The 16,372-nt window shown below is 42.2% G+C and overlaps 2 protein-coding genes across 6 annotated transcripts; one reads left to right on the top strand and one right to left on the bottom strand.

Annotated features, from left to right (window-relative positions):
* The first annotated feature begins 538 nt into the window (after window positions 1-538).
* Window positions 539-11,211, top strand: LOC118318225 (dipeptidyl peptidase 9). 5 transcript variants are annotated; one of them, XM_035647671.2, is made up of 21 exons: window positions 539-688; window positions 1,941-2,031; window positions 2,316-2,560; window positions 3,010-3,122; window positions 3,535-3,708; window positions 4,106-4,274; window positions 4,379-4,489; window positions 4,649-4,777; window positions 5,309-5,370; window positions 5,484-5,584; window positions 5,734-5,911; window positions 6,096-6,255; window positions 6,522-6,601; window positions 7,167-7,337; window positions 7,592-7,727; window positions 7,839-7,984; window positions 8,133-8,279; window positions 8,405-8,557; window positions 8,970-9,112; window positions 9,433-9,544; window positions 9,996-11,211. In XM_035647671.2, exons 2-21 carry the CDS (start codon window positions 1,976-1,978, stop codon window positions 10,086-10,088), a joined length of 2,679 nt encoding a protein of 892 aa, XP_035503564.1. In that variant the 5' UTR covers window positions 539-688; window positions 1,941-1,975; the 3' UTR covers window positions 10,089-11,211. The 5 variants fall into 5 exon arrangements, 4 of the variants coding, with proteins under 4 accessions (XP_035503564.1, XP_035503567.1, XP_035503563.1 ...); XM_035647674.2 differs by lacking the exon at window positions 539-688 and adding an exon at window positions 1,013-1,031; XM_035647670.2 differs by lacking the exon at window positions 539-688 and adding an exon at window positions 1,688-1,769.
* A 554-nt stretch (window positions 11,212-11,765) lies between these two features.
* Window positions 11,766-15,166, bottom strand: LOC118318228 (angiopoietin-related protein 4). Its single transcript, XM_035647692.2, has 7 exons — window positions 14,578-15,166; window positions 14,299-14,409; window positions 14,056-14,143; window positions 13,274-13,387; window positions 12,813-12,908; window positions 12,445-12,720; window positions 11,766-12,310 (listed from the first exon to the last, which is right to left on the bottom strand). Exons 1-7 carry the CDS (start codon window positions 15,136-15,138, stop codon window positions 12,129-12,131), a joined length of 1,428 nt encoding a protein of 475 aa, XP_035503585.2. The 5' UTR covers window positions 15,139-15,166; the 3' UTR covers window positions 11,766-12,128.
* Between the last annotated feature and the right edge of the window lie 1,206 nt (window positions 15,167-16,372).

Below are 16,372 nucleotides of genomic sequence, written 5' to 3'. Positions count from 1 at the left end.
CCATGGATTGAATGACCCATTAATAAATAGCTGGAAAATTAATTGGCAACGATTAGTCAATTAATCAATTAATTGATTGTAATGAAAACGGTTTTTTTAATGCAAAATGCCACAGTAAATTATTGCTTTGTCTTTCAGATATTAAACATTATTAGCTTTTCATATCTTTATAAACAGTATATGTTTGGGGTGGGGAGTGACTTATAAACTGGAACATTAGCTGCCTGATTGACAAAATAATTGTCAAATGAATCGATAATTAAAACAATAACGGTTTGCCAAACTCTAACCACTATTCAACTGTTTTTATGAACGTTCAAGTAAAAGAAAAGGGAGGTTTCTGAATTTCTTCTAAATAATGTTGACTATATAAAGTCATAGCTGGGGGTTTATTCCGGCTGGAGAATAAAACGTGAAAAGGGACGTTTAAAGGAATTAAAGCAAAAAGTGAAAAAAAAGGAAAGAAAGATGGGGAATCAAGAAGTTCCAAACTTGACGGATCACATCCGGGCTAAAGGTCGTGATCCTTTTTTTTTTTTTTTTTTTTAAATACCTCGAGCGTTTCCTCGTTGTTAGCATATTAGCATCTAGCTAGCTACCGGCGCTACTTGAAAGACGAGGACTATGTATTCAGAGCCCGGCCGCTGATTCCAACACGGAGAGAACGACCGGCCTGTGGACTGGAAGTGTAAGATGAAACGAACGAGTGGTTTCCCCGTGTGTGTGTGTGTGTGTGTGTGTGTGTGTGTGTGTACACACAGTGCTGTTATGGCTAAGTTTGCTAACGAGTCGCAGCTACCGGGCGGCTAACGCGGTAGCATCAGAGTCACTGCGACAGGGGGTTTGACTTTAGACAAGTTTAGACGAAGACGTCCAGGTTTGAAGGGGCAGGACGAGCTCAGCCAGTCGCCTCTTGGATCCGAGCACCATCAGTCAGTCATCATGTTGCTCCATCAGCTGATCAAGACGGAAACAGTGAAGCCGAGTTCTGCCGGGATACTAAAAGAGCATGTAGTGTGTGCAGACGAAAGGTTCACTGCCAGAGAGATGTTTGTGTAAAATCTGAACTGATGCTCGTGCTCCTTTTCTGACCTCAATCCTCCACATTTATGTGACAGCTTCAGTTACTTTAAATGACTTTTATTTTTTGAAGCAAAGCTGTACAGTGTTTACTTGAATGGTTTCAGCTTCTTAAATGTGAGGAGAAGCTTTTTGAAACACTGAGGCTGTTTTTCTTACAACACACAATTTTTTTTTTTATAAAAGACTAAAAACAGTCTAAACTGAAACAAAAGAAATAGACCCAACCAATTAATGCCGTTTCACTACAGAAATGCATGTATATCCATTATAGAAAACGATTTTTTTTGCCATGAAAGTATGTAGACAATTGTCAACCGTATCTATTCTGGGATATTTCATTTACGTTAAAAAAAAATATTTGAAATTGTGGAGGTCATTGTGCTGCTCCAGGCAACAAAACAGCCTCCCATACAAGTCTGCGATAATATTTTGAGTAACCGTGTCACATTTGCCACAGTAATGACACAGACGTTGAAGTGCCAGAGTCACGCAGCTGAGACACACACACACACACACACACACACACACACACACACACACACACACACACACACACACACACACACACACAGTGATATTTCATATCAGAAAGACACAGCTGGAAGTGTTGGGCGGTCGGCTGAAGAGCAGCAGCTCCCCGATGAAGCAGCAAAGAGACGTCTGCCCTCAATGGGGCCGTCACCTCAGTAACAGTTTCAGACACATTCGCTGTTTTTTGTTTTGTTTTTCTAATTCAGCTCTATTTAAGTTGCTTGTCAGTTAGACCAGGTGTTGCCATGTAAAGGTCTGTTATCTTGAAACAACCCTCTCTTTTTCGCATCTTCAACTCTCATGTGTTCTCCTGTTTTTTTTTACAGGGTGTCGGGTCTGGTCCAGGCTTGTTGAGCGGTTAATGCACAGAGTCAAGAGGCTGAAAGTTGAAGACAGAACAGAAGACGCCGAGGAAAGGTATTTAGACTTTTTCCTGAACAACATCCATCGAGTTTTAACCATAATAATGCCTTAGCTCAAGCCCTGAAGGTCAAAAACCTTTTCTTGTCATTTTGATTCAAGTGATGAGAAATAGTTTGTAGTGTGTAGTTCATAAAATTAGCTTTGCTAATGTTTTATGAGACACCTAACGTACACTCCGCATTTAGTAAAACCCAAGGTTACAGTTGCAATTTGGTGGGAAACGCTGAATTGTGAACGTGATTTTTGCATGTTTCAAAAGTGTCTGTGTCTGCCCACAGCATCAGAGGAGTGGCAGCAGGGATGACGGGGCTGGATGAGCTCTCGGACAGCACGGAGGTGGTGGAGATGGAGGATGTGATTCCCACCCAGTTCCAGGTGGAGAAGCACACCTGGGATGGCTTGAGGAAGATCATCCACCAGAGCCACAAGACCACTGGCATGATCATCAGCAAGGCGCCGCACGACTTCCAGTTCATCCAGAAGGACGAGGGCAGCCCGCACTCTCACCGCGTCTACTACCTTGGTGAGCTGGGGGAAGTCTGAATGGGTTCATTTTCAGGCAAATAATTTCCCTTTCTACAATAAATGTCTCAAAAAAATTTAGGAAAATCCAGCGGAGGTTAGGTGCTTTTAGCGTACATGGACCTCCAGAGTCCCATGATTCCTTTCAGCCACTTTGAAAAGTAGCACGCGTCTACGAATAATCTGTGGATACAACTGGTGAGTCAGAGTTGCCGGCCTTGCATGCTCATTAGAAATCCGGAGATCCTCAGTGAACCTGAAAACTAAACCAGGAACACCTTCTTGCCTTGTGGACATATTTCTTTTGCCACTGCAGTGGACAGAATTTCTGTCTGAATTTTTACGATTCTTCGCAGGCATGTCTCCAGTCGAACCTTAGCTCATCTACACCATGCTTGGTTTGCTTTACTTGGACTCACACTATTTTTTTGTTTTGTTTTGGTCTTACAGGAATGCCTAACATCTTCATGGAAAATGCGTTGCTCTACTCAGACATTCCTAAGAAGATCCGCAAAGACAGCCTGCTGGTTTTGTCATGGAAAATGATGCTGGATCACTTTCAGGTAATAGGATTCTTCATCGTCTTCCTCCTCTCTGATCCTATGAACACCTTATATTTTAATAGTTTAGAGAATGATTTTGAACCTGTCACTCATAATGGGAAATTTATCCATGGAGCTTTAAGCTACTGTTGAAAATCTCCCCTTAAATATAAAATTACAGAGTCCACTGAGGTGCTGTTTTATGCACTGTTGCATTGAGCTGTGTTGATTTCATAAACAGAATTTCTTATGGCTGAATAGAGGAGATAAATGTGTCCATTTATTGGAACATGGCTTTTCTCCATTTCATTTAGTTTTGGTAGAAAAACATTTCACTGATTGTTTTTCATACCCTGAACTAACTGTCTTTGACCTTGATCTCCCTCGGCCCACGTCTTCCCTCTGTTTGTCCTCCTGTCATCCCTGACCCCAGGCCAGCCCGCACCACGGGGGCCTCTCCCGGGAGGAGGAGCTATTGCGGGAGAGGAAGCGTCTGGGGGTGTCGGGCATTACCTCCTATGACTTCCACCGACCCAGCGGCCTCTTCCTGTTCCAGGCCAACAGCAGTCTGTACTACTGCCGCGACGGTGGAAACGACAGCCTCACTGTGAGTTAAAGGACAGTTTAGTAACATTTTCACTGCCACACAGCACAGAATGATTATTCCAGACCTGCAGGGGGTGATAGTACGGTTGCTGATTAGGCCAAAGCTCTGTTGAGGTTCCTCTGTAAAAAATATGAACAGTTGCATAAGTTAGCTGCACTTGTGTTCCTTCTACACTTGCTTATTATTCGTAAATGTGAGGTTAATGCAGATTGATCAGAATTTTATCGACCAGTGAAGGAGCACTCTATTTAAAAAAAACAACAACAACATGGAAATAAATGGACAGTGAACAGCAGCGTTATGTTAGAAATTAACAGATGGAGGGTTCATCTTTTTACATCTTTACCCTTGTTAAGTGACCTAAGTTTTCCTCCGTTCACTCTGTGTGTTTGTGCAGACTTCTCCGATGAATCCTTCAGAGATTAAGAGCCAGAATTCAGGCACACGCATGGACCCCAAGATCTGCCCTGGGGACCCCGACTTCATTGGCTTCATCATTAACAATGACATTTGGGTGACCAACATCAAGACTGGTGAAGAGAGGAGGCTCACCTTCTGCCACAAAGGTCAGGAATGAAGTGTGTTCACAGACTCAGTCTTACCCCTAGTACTGAGATATTTTTTTTTTTGGTGGTTTTTTTTATTTTTATTGTCTGTGTTTTGGTTTTAGGGAGTGAAAATCCGAAAGACGACCCAAAATCTGCCGGTGTGGCCACTTTTGTCACTCAGGAAGAGTTTGATCGCTTCACCGGATACTGGTGGTCACCAGCTGCTCGAGAAGGTGAGTGAGTCATACACTGTGCAATATTGATTATTATCATTTTCATTGTTGAAGTAGGAAGGAGTAACAATAAGACATTTTATTAAAGACACAAAATTATTCCCTGATGAAATAATACTTACATGCTTTACTGGGCATCTCTCTCTCTCTCTGGCTCAGAATCAGACGGTGGTAAGACTTTACAGATTTTATACGAGGAGGTGGACGAATCTGAGGTTGAGATCATCCACGTCCCATCTCCGGCTCTGGAGGAGCGAAAGACGGATGTCTACAGATACCCACGTGCAGGTACTCAGGCACTGAAGACCTCTGTATTTATGTGATACACTTAAAATTATCTGGTTTTGTCTGTGAGATTTTTTTGCAGTCTTGCATGACTTATGCAAGACTGTACAGACTGTATATAGCTGCAACAATAAGTCAATTAATCGGAGAGACAGATCATCAACTATCTTGATGATCTAATAATCTTTTTAGCCATTTTCTTAAGATTCCTAAAAATATGGGGATATCATGGTTTTTGTTGGCCTATATGGTATTAAACTGAATATCTCTGGTTTATTAGCAATTGGTTGGACAAAATAAAATCTGATGGTGTCACCTTGCGCTGTGAGAAGATATAGCAGGCCTTTTTCAATCACCATCTTCTAAAATGTAATCGATTTATTGAGAAATTAATCTGCATTAATAACCAGGATTTAGGTTTTAACTTTTGGGCAGATTACCCTGCGCTTTTTTGTCACATTTTCCTTCCTTGTTTTAATGTTTGACCGTTCTCATCAATGTTTTGGTTTTTAACTCAGTTGTATTTATTTCCAGGCAGCAAGAATCCAGACATTACTCTCAAAATAGCAGAAATCAGGACAGATAATCTCGGCAAAGTAAGCGTCTGCAAGTCATCCAAATGCACTGATGATGTTTTGATCCACCCACAGTAAACAAAACACTAAAATGCTCTGTGCTCTGGTTTAGCTTGGTGCTTTGTCTCCCACAGATTGTCAGCGCACAAGAAAAGGAGCTGCCTGTTCCCTTCACCAGCCTGTTCCCGTGTGCTGAATACATCACCAGAGCTGGATGGACAAAGGATGGCCGATAGTAAGTTTCCTCTTGTTAAGCTCATCCCAAAGCCTTTACACTTCACCGAGCTCGTGAAGCTCCAAAACCCAGACATGAGGTAACATGGTGTCCACGCACCTTCCCACTCGTCACAACTGTTTCTCTCTCTCTCTCTCGCCATGTGTCAGTGCGTGGGCAGTGATGATGGACCGGCGACAGCAGCGTCTCCAGTTGGTCCTGTTGCCTCCAGCGTTCTTCATCCCTTCACACCAGGACGAGGCCAGTAGACAAGAGAGTCTGGAGGCCCTGGGAGACGCAGTCCAGCCCTTCATCATCTACCAAGAGACCAGCAACATCTGGATTAATGTGAGGCTCCACATCACAGCTTCTCTAAGCCTACATCTGTCAACACTGAATCCAAATTGTTTCCCACATAAGTTTGTATGACCCAGTTTAGTTTGTTCTTATCAGCGTTAGCTGCAATTACAATTTCACTTCTTTGAAATATTTCCTTTTGGAAAAATTAACTTGAACTGTTTTTGTCCTACAGGTCCATGACATCTTCCATCCTTTCATCCAAACCAGTGATGAAGAGATCACCTTCATCACTGTAAACGAGTCCAAAACAGGCTTCTGCCATCTTTATAAGATCACGTCAGTGTTACAGCGGGGCAGCTATCACTGGGCCAAAGGCTACACACACTCTGAAGGTAATATAAGACATATCATTCTTTAACTCAACCTTACAATTTAAACCACCTGAACTCTCATATAAAACCCAATTTCTATAAGGTTTTTAGCAAGTTTTTAATTTATTTGTTATGTGCTTATTGGATTATAGTGTAATAAACCATTTATTAGTGGTTTCTTTATGTGTGTGAATGTAGAATCACGAGTTTTAACATGAAGAGTTCCCTAATCAAACAGTTCTCTTAGTTGATTCTCTTACATGACATCTTGGCTCCTCTATCATTAGAGGATTTCAAGTGTCCAGTCAAAGAGGAGTTGACGGTAACCAGTGGGGAGTGGGAGGTGCTGGCCAATCAAGGAGCAAAGGTAAAAAAACATTTTACTGCGTGGCTGTTTCAGTGCAGTGCTAATGAACCACAGCAAACACTCATCAGTACACAGTGTTTCACACATTAGGGGTATAAGAATGCAGGCAGCTAACATATGAAGCCATGCTACACTAATAAGTGAAAAAAAAAAATGAAATGCAGAAAAACATTTAATTGTAAATTACTTGTATCTTGCTGAACAATAAAACAATAGGCCTCATGCCAGAACCAGTCATGCAGATTCATTCTTAAGTGGTGATTTAAGAGAATTTGTGGAATTCACCCATTTTATTGTAACTATACCTTCATTTCTCTTGGGTACAATCAAAAACAAAGAGTGGTCCAGAGTTGTCATTTCTTCACAGCACATTTGATGTAGTCGGGATTACAGTGGCTTAGTTTGTACAGTTTTGAAAGTTTGGTGAATCTGACTTTGTAACAGCAAACCTTTAAGGAAAAGAATCCAAATATGTCCTTGCATGAGGCTGATTGAGTTTTTTTTCCTTTGTATTTATAAAACTTTCCAACAGTTTTTCTTGTTCTGTGGTGTTTTGGGAGCGTAGCGTTCCTCCAGTCCTCAGATTTGGGTGGACGAGGCGGCGAAGCTGGTTTATTTCCAGGGAACCAAAGACTCTCCTCTGGAGCATCATCTTTACGTGGTGAGCTACGATTCTCCGGGCGAAATCGCCAGACTCACCAAACCTGGATTCTCCCACAGCTGCTCTGTGAGCCAGGTATGAAAACATGCACACACACACTTACAATGAGTGAACATCAGTGTAGATTTTTGTGACTCTGAAGAGTGGGAACTTTTGGGATTTGGGATTTTAAATGTTTTTTTAAAAAATCAATAGAACGGTATTGGTATTGACACTAGCGGTTTAATCATGTTGCCAGTGTTGTGCCGCGTCTGTTTTCTCCCACAACTTTCAGGGGAAATGTTGGTGAGGACGTGTTAAAGCTGCACTTTCTCTTTTCTTACTCACAGACCTTTGACATGTTTATCAGCCATTATAGCAGCTTGACCTCCTCACCCTGTGTGCACATCTTCAAGTTGAATGGCTCCGACAGTGACCCGCTACACAAAGAGCCGCAGTTCTGGGCGAGCATGAAAGAGCCACCCGGTACTGGACACTTTGTTTACGACAGATTCTGAAAGTTTATGACAGAACTGTTAGATGTTCTGAAGAATTTATTTTTCCTTGCGTTTCTCATGTCTGCCCTGTGTTTTTCAGGTTTCACATTCGACTACACTCCTCCAGAGATTTTCAGCTTCACGGGGAAGTCGGGCTTTGAGTTGTACGGCATGTTGTACAAACCACACCACCTGGTCCCCGGCAGGAAGCATCCCACTGTTGTCTTTGTTTATGGCGGTCCACAGGTTTGATCTCTTCCACTTTCGATTTGATTACAGCAATATAATCCTTTAGACAATATCGATTTGGTTTTAAGATGATTCGGATGATTCACATCATCAGTGTGAACTCTTTTTTTAATTTTTTTTAATTTTTATTTTTTTTCTCTCTCAGGTGCAGTTAGTGAATAACTCTTTCAAAGGAGTGAAGTATCTGCGGTTGAACACTCTGGCGTCTCTGGGCTACGCCGTGCTGGTCATTGACGGCCGAGGATCCTGTCAGCGAGGACTCCAGTTTGAAGGAGCTGTGAAGGACAAAATGGTATTTATCATTTCAAGCATGTGTCTGTTTCATGTGTGAGAGAGACAAACATGTATAGTGATGAAGCAGCTCCTCCTGTGCATATTGTATGAAAAGTGAGCGGCTTCTGTTTTTCATCCATCCAGGGTCAGGTGGAGATCGAAGACCAGGTGGAGGGTTTACACTACGTAGCTGACAAGTACAAGTTTGTGGACCTGAGCCGTGTTGCCATTCATGGCTGGTCGTACGGAGGCTTCCTCTCACTCATGGGCCTCGTCCATAAACCCGACGTCTTCAAGGTCAAAACTATGAACTTTTACTCTTTTTTTTATAAGTTTTATTTTTATGGAAGTTCCTGTTGGTTCAGACTTAAAAACAAGAGTTTCAAAATGTGTTTACAGATCCTTCAACAGTAAATGGGTTAATGGAAATATATGCAGTTGAAGGGAAATTATCTCGTGGAGACCTGTTGGACAATAACAGCCACTTAAGTAACTCCGTTGTCAATTGCTTTTGAAAATCTGTCTGGGGCGCGACACGATATCTTGATGATTTGGGCTTATGCCACATGAGCCTCGAGCAGCAGGTGCAGGGTTTGACTCCAAGCTGGTCAATAAATGGCTGTATTTCTGAAGAAACCATTTAAAGGAGGAAATAAAATGAAAAAACAGTGTTGGAAATCCTGCTTCTGTTGTTTCTGTTGTTTTTTAGGTTGCCATTGCAGGAGCTCCGGTGACGTTGTGGATGGCCTACGACACCGGCTACACAGAGCGATATTTGGACACGCCTGAAAAAAACAAGCAGGGATACGAGGCTTGTTCTGTCGCCCTGCATGTCGACAAACTCCCAAATGAGTGAGAGCTTTTAATGTTAAAATGCAGATTTTCATATTAATGCTTTTTAAGTTTATTGCCCTTCAGCCCATCAATTAACTGAGATAACGGCTGATTTGAAAAAGAGATAATGCTGAATTGTATTGTACATTCTGTTGCCCTCCTCCTTTGTAAAACATCATGTCTGGTTTCAACCATACACTTCACAGATGAGCACAGATGATAGATTATCAATAAGTAATGCATAGAAGTGGATAATTGGATTCAGATTCTGCGCTCATGTTAGCTGTAACTACAGCTGAATTCAGAAACCAAGACTTCTTTGTTTCCGTTAAACACAGGCCCAACAGGTTGCTCATCCTACACGGGTTCCTCGATGAGAACGTGCACTTTTTCCACACTAACTTCCTGGTGTCTCAAATGATCCGGGCAGGGAAGCCATACAACCTACAGGTAGGAGGATTTACCCACATATACTGATTTTAGTTTCTAGACTGATATTATATATAAATAGACAGTTGCCTTCCTTATTTAAGCTACATATTACAAAGATGATTTTAAAATCAGACGAGCACAAAACAAGGTCTTGTTCTTGTTTGGGTCGGTTGAGTGAAGTCTCTTCCCTCCTTAATGCATTAAAGCAAGATGGTGACAGTGACCATGGTGCAAGTTTTAGAAGATTTTCAAATATTTCAACCTTGGAAAAGTTTGTGTTTGATAATTTCTCACCAGTCAAGAAAAGTGCATCTAAAAATCGGGAGATTGTTGTTGTCTACAAAACGTGAACATAATTCCCTGTGAAGAAAATCTAACTATGGTCACCAATCTCTAGCATCATGCAACATGTTTTTTTAGCTTAAAAAGTAAGGTGGTATAAAATGTAATTATTTTTTTGTTTTTCCAGGTTTATCCGAATGAGCGACACAGCATCCGATGTCCAGAGTCGGGGGAACATTACGAGATTACGCTACTGCACTTCCTCCAGCAGAACCTCTGATAAGCCTTTTCTACACACAAACCTTTCCTTCCTCGCATACTTACCCTCCTCTCTTTGTCTCGTCCTTCACATTCCTCCATTTATTTAAACCTGCCTCTTTCACTAGATTTTATAATATGCTGAATGCAGGCAATGCCAAACCTCATCACACCTCAAGAGTCCCTTGTCAGTCTTTAAAGGTGCTGTAGCTTTTTTAGCATCAATACAACATTCAAACTCAAAATGTTCGTGTTTAATATTAAACTACCTTAAATAAGTGTCTCGTAATCTTGAAACTTCGTTTGACAGTTTATGGCCTCGAGCCCAACAGAGGGCGCCGTTGGACTGGAACAAACAGAGTTGAAGCATTCCCAGATTCTCGTTATAAAAAAAATGGTGGAATAAGAAAAACAAAACAAAACACTGAAGCCAAATGTGGGAGTGATGAATACTGATGTTATAAGATGCTTATTAATGCACCTTTTTTACTGAACAGAATTTTCAGCAATGCAAAAAATAGAGAGTGGAGCTGCTATGCCTTGTTTTGGGAGTTGATTTCTTTTGTGTACTTTTTTAAAATTTATTTTTTTCTGTTTCCATGAATTAACACTGGACTGAAGTTATAAAACCTAAAACTATACAGTATCATACAAACAAGCTCTTAACCTTTGTCACCGCCCTCCATTGTCTTGTAGGACAATCTTCATGTGGGGTGTCCTACTTTGGCAGATCGACCAGAAACTATGTGTCAAAATGTTCTTGTTATTCCAAAAAATCTCTTTATGGATTATTATACAACCATAACTGGTGGAAATACGTAGTGACCTTGTGCCGTTTCACTCAAGCTCTTGCTTTGATTTTGCGGGAGCATATTTTTTCTTCTGCTGCTGACGACTTTTGCACGTTACATACATGTACTTGCCTTGGTGCCAACAAACTGAACGTTGAGCTGACACCGCTGTTGGCAGTCTGAGGTGCCTTGTGAGAGCGCCTACTCATATAGTTTATATCAGGGAATCTGTTTGAGGACCTATGACAATAAAATGCATTTTTATGTGTGTCCGATGACCATCTGTGAGATGACGAGCTACCATTATGTGTACTCTTTAAGAAAATGAAGAAATAAACACAAAAGTGAACAATCTTTTTCTAAGTTTTGTCACAAATTGAGATTTTTGGTTATTTTTTAAAAACAGTGTCACACTGTAGAGAGGCACACCTCCGCCAAGGATTATGAACGTTCTCACCACATTAAAGAAAGTGAACAGAAATTCCTGGATCCTCTTCTCTTTTTTTTTTATCCAAATTTGCTCCAAAATGTAATGTCAGTCATGCACCATCCCTCCACAAAATTTCATGAAAATTCGCTTTGTAGTTTTTAAGTGATACTGCTGACAGACCGGCAAACGAATGAAAATGTAACCTCCTTGGTGGAGGTAAAAACAATTTAACTCGTTAGGCTCGGTCTGATTTCAGAGAAAGAGATGGGAATGTGTTTTTTTTTTAAATATAATTTTGCCAGCAGAAGGCACTAGTGCTCAAAACAAAACCAAAAAACCCTGACCATTTAGGATGGGAGATTTCATGTGTTGAATTCAAATCTCCCTGTTGAATAACTGAATCTCTGAAAACCCTTCATGCCGACTCTTCGTGCAGGGTGTGCGGTCTCCTTCAAACACAAATAAAGAGGCACAATTATTTAGTTTACACTTTTAAATCTTTTATTTTCCTGCACTTCACAACAAATGAAATGTAAAACACAAAGTGTATAAATGTGGACAGCAAGAAACTATTCAAGTACAAAGTAATAAAAACACATACAGCAAGTGATATAAAATAAGATTAAAACATAAAACCCTTATAAAGGGGATAATGTTGAACTGTCAATATGATTGAACAACAACAGACAACGGTTATCATATGGCATAGCATAGAAATATCAGAGCATCAGGAGATTATGACTGTGCTTAGTCAAGTGTGTTGATTTCATCCTAAAAGTTAAAACAACTCCTGTTTTCTTTGGTCTTTTTTGTTTGACCTTTATGAGACCTACTGAGCAGCTTATTGTTTTACTGTGGCGGGTGTGATCTTCATTAGGACGGTCTTCAGAGACTTGTTCTGTCTCCTTGTGGACGACCTGAACATCTCTTGTCTTCTGTGCCGCTGCTTCCTGAGCAGACTCGGCTCTCTGGGGTATCGGCCGTTGAGGTTTGACTCACCGCAGCCACTGAACCACCAGCCACCTGCAACCAAAAGAGCATCTTTTGTTTTAATCCCCTGCTACTTTTAGTTTAACTTAACTTTAACATGAGAAAATGTGAGTGTGTGATTTGGGTGAACTGAGCCTTTAACGAGGACGTGAGTAAAACAGTCGTACCTGAGAGCAGCTCGGCACAGTTGGCGTCTCCAGCGAGGTCGTTGTCTCTGTCGGCCGTGGAGAAGGGAAGACCGGAGGCTCCGGTGACGATGATTTCCTCCTGGTCGCCAGATGAAGCCTCCAGGTGGACGGCGAACTTCTTCTTTTCTCCTTCGAGCTGGAACTGATAACGCTCCGTCTGCCGCTCTCCTGCCCAATCGGAGAGCTCCACCTCCAGGACGTACTGGCCTTGTTTGGAGAGAGAGTGAATGTTCTCCAGGCCCAGCCAAAACTCACCTGAGGGACGAGAAAGGTCAGGGTTAGTTTTTGTCACCAAGGAAAGCTGATTTATTATTTTTCTTCCCAGTTTTTGAATAAACTGTAATCACCCTTCAGGCTGCCGAAACCGTTCTTGTAGCTTTCCCACAGCTGGTCGAAGTTCTGGGATCCGTCTTGACGTCTCTGGATGACAGTCCATCCGCCTTCTGCAGAGAGCGAGAGCAGAGGGAAGGTTGAGCCAAAGAGGCGGATCACACTTGATACAAATCATGTTTCCAAAACTTGTTGAGCATTTGGAAAATACGATGCTGTGGCAGCCATAAGGCCATAATTTGACTGTGTTCTGTCCTGTGGCCTAAATTTTCTCCCAGAAGGCCGAGCTCTATCTGGTGGGTTTCTTAATCTATTGTTCAGGGTAAAGTTGTGTTTTTGGCCAGGACTCTTCTCTGAGTCTCTGCTTTGTGCTCCACTTGTATGCTGTTATGTTTGGGTGTTTTTGGATTAAAGTTGCTCAACTTTGTTTGCTAATTAAATCAGAGGACTTTGAGGCAGTTTTTTCCCGTTGACTCACCTGAAGACATTTCACAGAGGACGTCGAACCTCTCTGAGTTCTTGGGTTGGATTGTGTAGACGCCGCTGACTCGCTGCCCTCGAACAAACAGGTCATGACAGTCTCTGGGCAAATCTGAGAATAAAAACAACACAAGAAAACAATGGTAATGTTAGCAAATCACATTCACTGAGATTTTTGTTCACAATGCGGCTGCAGAATCGCAGTCCGGTCTCAGCTTTGCGTCTTCGTTGTGGCTCCAAGTTTTCAATTATTAACTGTAATTTTCAGCTCGGTGCAGCTGGGAAAAACATTGTCAGGAGTTTCATTTATTACCTTACTTGAGTTGGACAAACATGCAGTACAGTAGGTGTGTGTGTGTGTGTTTTTAAAGCTGCTATCCTCATTTCCCTGATCTTTGGACTGTGTGAGCTGCTCTGCCAGCAAGTCAGGTACAAAAGAAATTGAGTGCAAAGGTGAAAGTTTTTGTTCTTATGTCACTGGCTGTAAATGCTTTGTGTCACTCGCTGATGCAAACTGAATGAATCAGGTTTTACAGCCTTTATATTCAATGTGACCTGTGACAAGGTGTGTAGTTGTCAGTGTTAGTGGACTTTGGCATTAATGGTTGAATTCTCAGAGGAAATCAGGGCAAAGTTAAACTTGTTGCTCAATGACCGTTTAAGATCAACAGTTACAGAACTGCTTGAGTTTTTAGGCCCAAAAGATTTAAGATCTCACCCTTTCCACTCCCTCCATCGGTTTCCAACCCTTTAAAAGCCCGGAGCAGTTTGTCTCCTTACCTGATGTGTCTTTGTTCTGCTCTGCTTCTTCTCTCAGCGCCGTCTCCTCGTCTCTCCGTCCGTGCAATTTGACTCTTTTGTGGGAAACCTGAAGGAATCACGGAGCAGAGTCAAACAATTAAAATCTATAACTTCAATCAGAACATTTACATCCTCTGGTTAACGTTAAAGCAGTCTTGTCTTCAGAAGGACCTCCCTAGAACACCTCGGTGTTGTGTCGATGTAAATGTTAATGCGACTCACCTTGCTCTGCAGTGCTTTCAGGTGCAGACTCTGCTTCTCCAGTTTGCCTTGCTGCTGCCTGATTTTCTCCACCAGCTCATCAATTCGTCTGTTCTGAGCCGCCAGCAACCTCTGGAAACAGCAGGGGGGGAGACATGAGCTTCACAACATCATTGTGTCTTTACACCTATGTGTCAAATGTAGCATGTGCCTCTCAAGAAGGGTGTCGTCAGGTTTCTTTCACCAAGTGTTGATTGACAGTCTGCATTTTTTCCAGTCAAAGCAGTAGTTTCCACTCACCTGGATAAATGGGGCTCCGGAGTGATCGCTGTAGTTGCCGGCCAGTTTCGGCCCAGTGAGCACTTCATCCATCTTCTCCTCCAGTCTGTCCATCCTGGAGTCCATGTCCTCGCTCTGCTTCTTCACCTCCTCCGCCTTCACCCTCACCTCTTCAGCCAGCTCTGCAGCCATCCTCTCCCTCTCCTCCACCGCTGCACCTCTGGCCTTCAGAGCTTCACCTTGCTGCTGCTGCTTCTCCAGCTCGGCCACCGTGCCGTTTAGGGCTTTGAGTTTGGCGTTGACGTCTCTCATCTGGACCTTGTTCTTGTCCACGTGCTCCTTCAGACCCCTGCCCAGCTGCAGGAGGCCGTGAGCCACCACGTTCACGTCGTCCCAGGAGGCGTGCTTGTCCCGCCCTGGCATTTCTCTCCGGTCAGTGGGGAAACCAGCTGCCGCATGCACCAGAATGGCGAAGAGGAGGATGAGCAGCTGTGGCATCTTCATCTTTGTGTCTGCTGTTGGCCTGTGGTCGGAAAAAGCTGGTTCTGGTGTCGCTCTCTGTCGTGTGCTGCTGAAAGGCATGGAGAGGTTTTTATAGCTCAGTGCTGCAGCAGAGGTATCCTCTGGTTGGCTACTGAAGCTCGGAGGTGGGGATGTGGGGGTTGTTGGAGGCGTGGAAAGTTTTTCATTGTGGTAACCCCTTCTGAACATCATGATGCAATGAAAGGTCTGAATCACTGGGGATACGTGAAGGACGTGATATGGATTTGGTTTTAGTTTTTCAGAGCTCAATGAGCTTTTCTAATTGAGAACAAATCTGTAGCTGATTTTTATTCCAGTGATTCAGAGTTTGTTGGTTAAATGCCACAATTGTTCGTATACATTTCTTTTATGTCACTAGACTTTTTCCCCCTGCTGTGCTTGTTGTGGTGGCTTTTCAAATACTGTTAATAGTCCCCGTGGGGCTGTAACTAACGATGAAAAATGAAAAAACAATATCAATCTGCTCAAGGTGATGTCATGACATAGTTACTGATAAATCCTTGAGCAAGCTATCGAGTGACTGTTGCAAATCCAACACTGAGTAAAAGAATGAACCCATCTCAAATTCTTCATCTCTTTATATTTTATCAATACACAAACTACTTCAGCATATATTTTAATCCCTAAATAGTAATAGATATAGTTTTCTTAAAATCCTTGCATTAAAAAGTAAAACTGAAAAAAGGCAAAATTGTATGATTTTATGCAATCCTTGAAAAATGAGATTTCGACCGCTCACATTTGTCAGATTTTCGACCTGTCGATGTGAAGCCCTGACAGTGTGATGTTGTTGTTTATCTCAGTGGGGGGTGCAGGCCAGGCGCTGTGTCTCTTCAGCATGAACGAGGAATGCTGGAGAACATTCAGTGATGGAGTATAGTCACTGTGAGAAGTAGGGGAAAGTTCAACCCTCAGGCCTTTTTACACACTCATTCCTGACAGCAAAGTCCAACAATGACACACACATACACACACACATGCCCAGACACAAGGCACGTGGTGTACTGATGAGGCACAGATGGCAAACACTGAAACACGCATACAATACATGTCACTCTTTCAAAAAACATTTAAAAGTTTTTTACTTCTTTTTAGAGTAAACACAAATGAACACAATTTGATGGTAAGATAAAAAAAAACTGGGGACTGGCACATTTCCTTTAAATCCTAATCTTATGTCAGAAACATGAAATGGTAACCTTGATTATTCAATTATTCAAATACTACATTAACCCGCAGCTGTATAATAATCCATTAATCATTACAGTTTTCC

Source organism: Scophthalmus maximus, chromosome 13 (genome assembly GCF_022379125.1).
Source record: "Scophthalmus maximus strain ysfricsl-2021 chromosome 13, ASM2237912v1, whole genome shotgun sequence".
In the NCBI taxonomy this organism is placed as follows: Eukaryota; Metazoa; Chordata; class Actinopteri; order Pleuronectiformes; family Scophthalmidae; genus Scophthalmus; species Scophthalmus maximus.
This window is presented reverse-complemented; position numbering and strand designations above follow the sequence as displayed.

Coding starts and splice junctions, on each gene's coding strand:
- LOC118318225 (XM_035647670.2), top strand. CDS start 1,724: ATGAAGCAGCAAAGAGACGTCTGCCCTCAATGGGGCCGTCACCTCA. Junction 9,113..9,432: donor GTCGACAAACTCCCAAATGA/GTGAGAGCTTTT, acceptor CGTTAAACACAG/GCCCAACAGGTTGCTCATCC. Junction 9,545..9,995: donor GGAAGCCATACAACCTACAG/GTAGGAGGATTT, acceptor TTGTTTTTCCAG/GTTTATCCGAATGAGCGACA.
- LOC118318228 (XM_035647692.2), bottom strand. CDS start 15,138: ATGCCTTTCAGCAGCACACGACAGAGAGCGACACCAGAACCAGCTTTT. Junction 14,410..14,577: donor CCGGAGCCCCATTTATCCAG/GTGAGTGGAAAC, acceptor TGCTGTTTCCAG/AGGTTGCTGGCGGCTCAGAA. Junction 13,388..14,055: donor GCAGAACAAAGACACATCAG/GTAAGGAGACAA, acceptor TTTTATTCTCAG/ATTTGCCCAGAGACTGTCAT.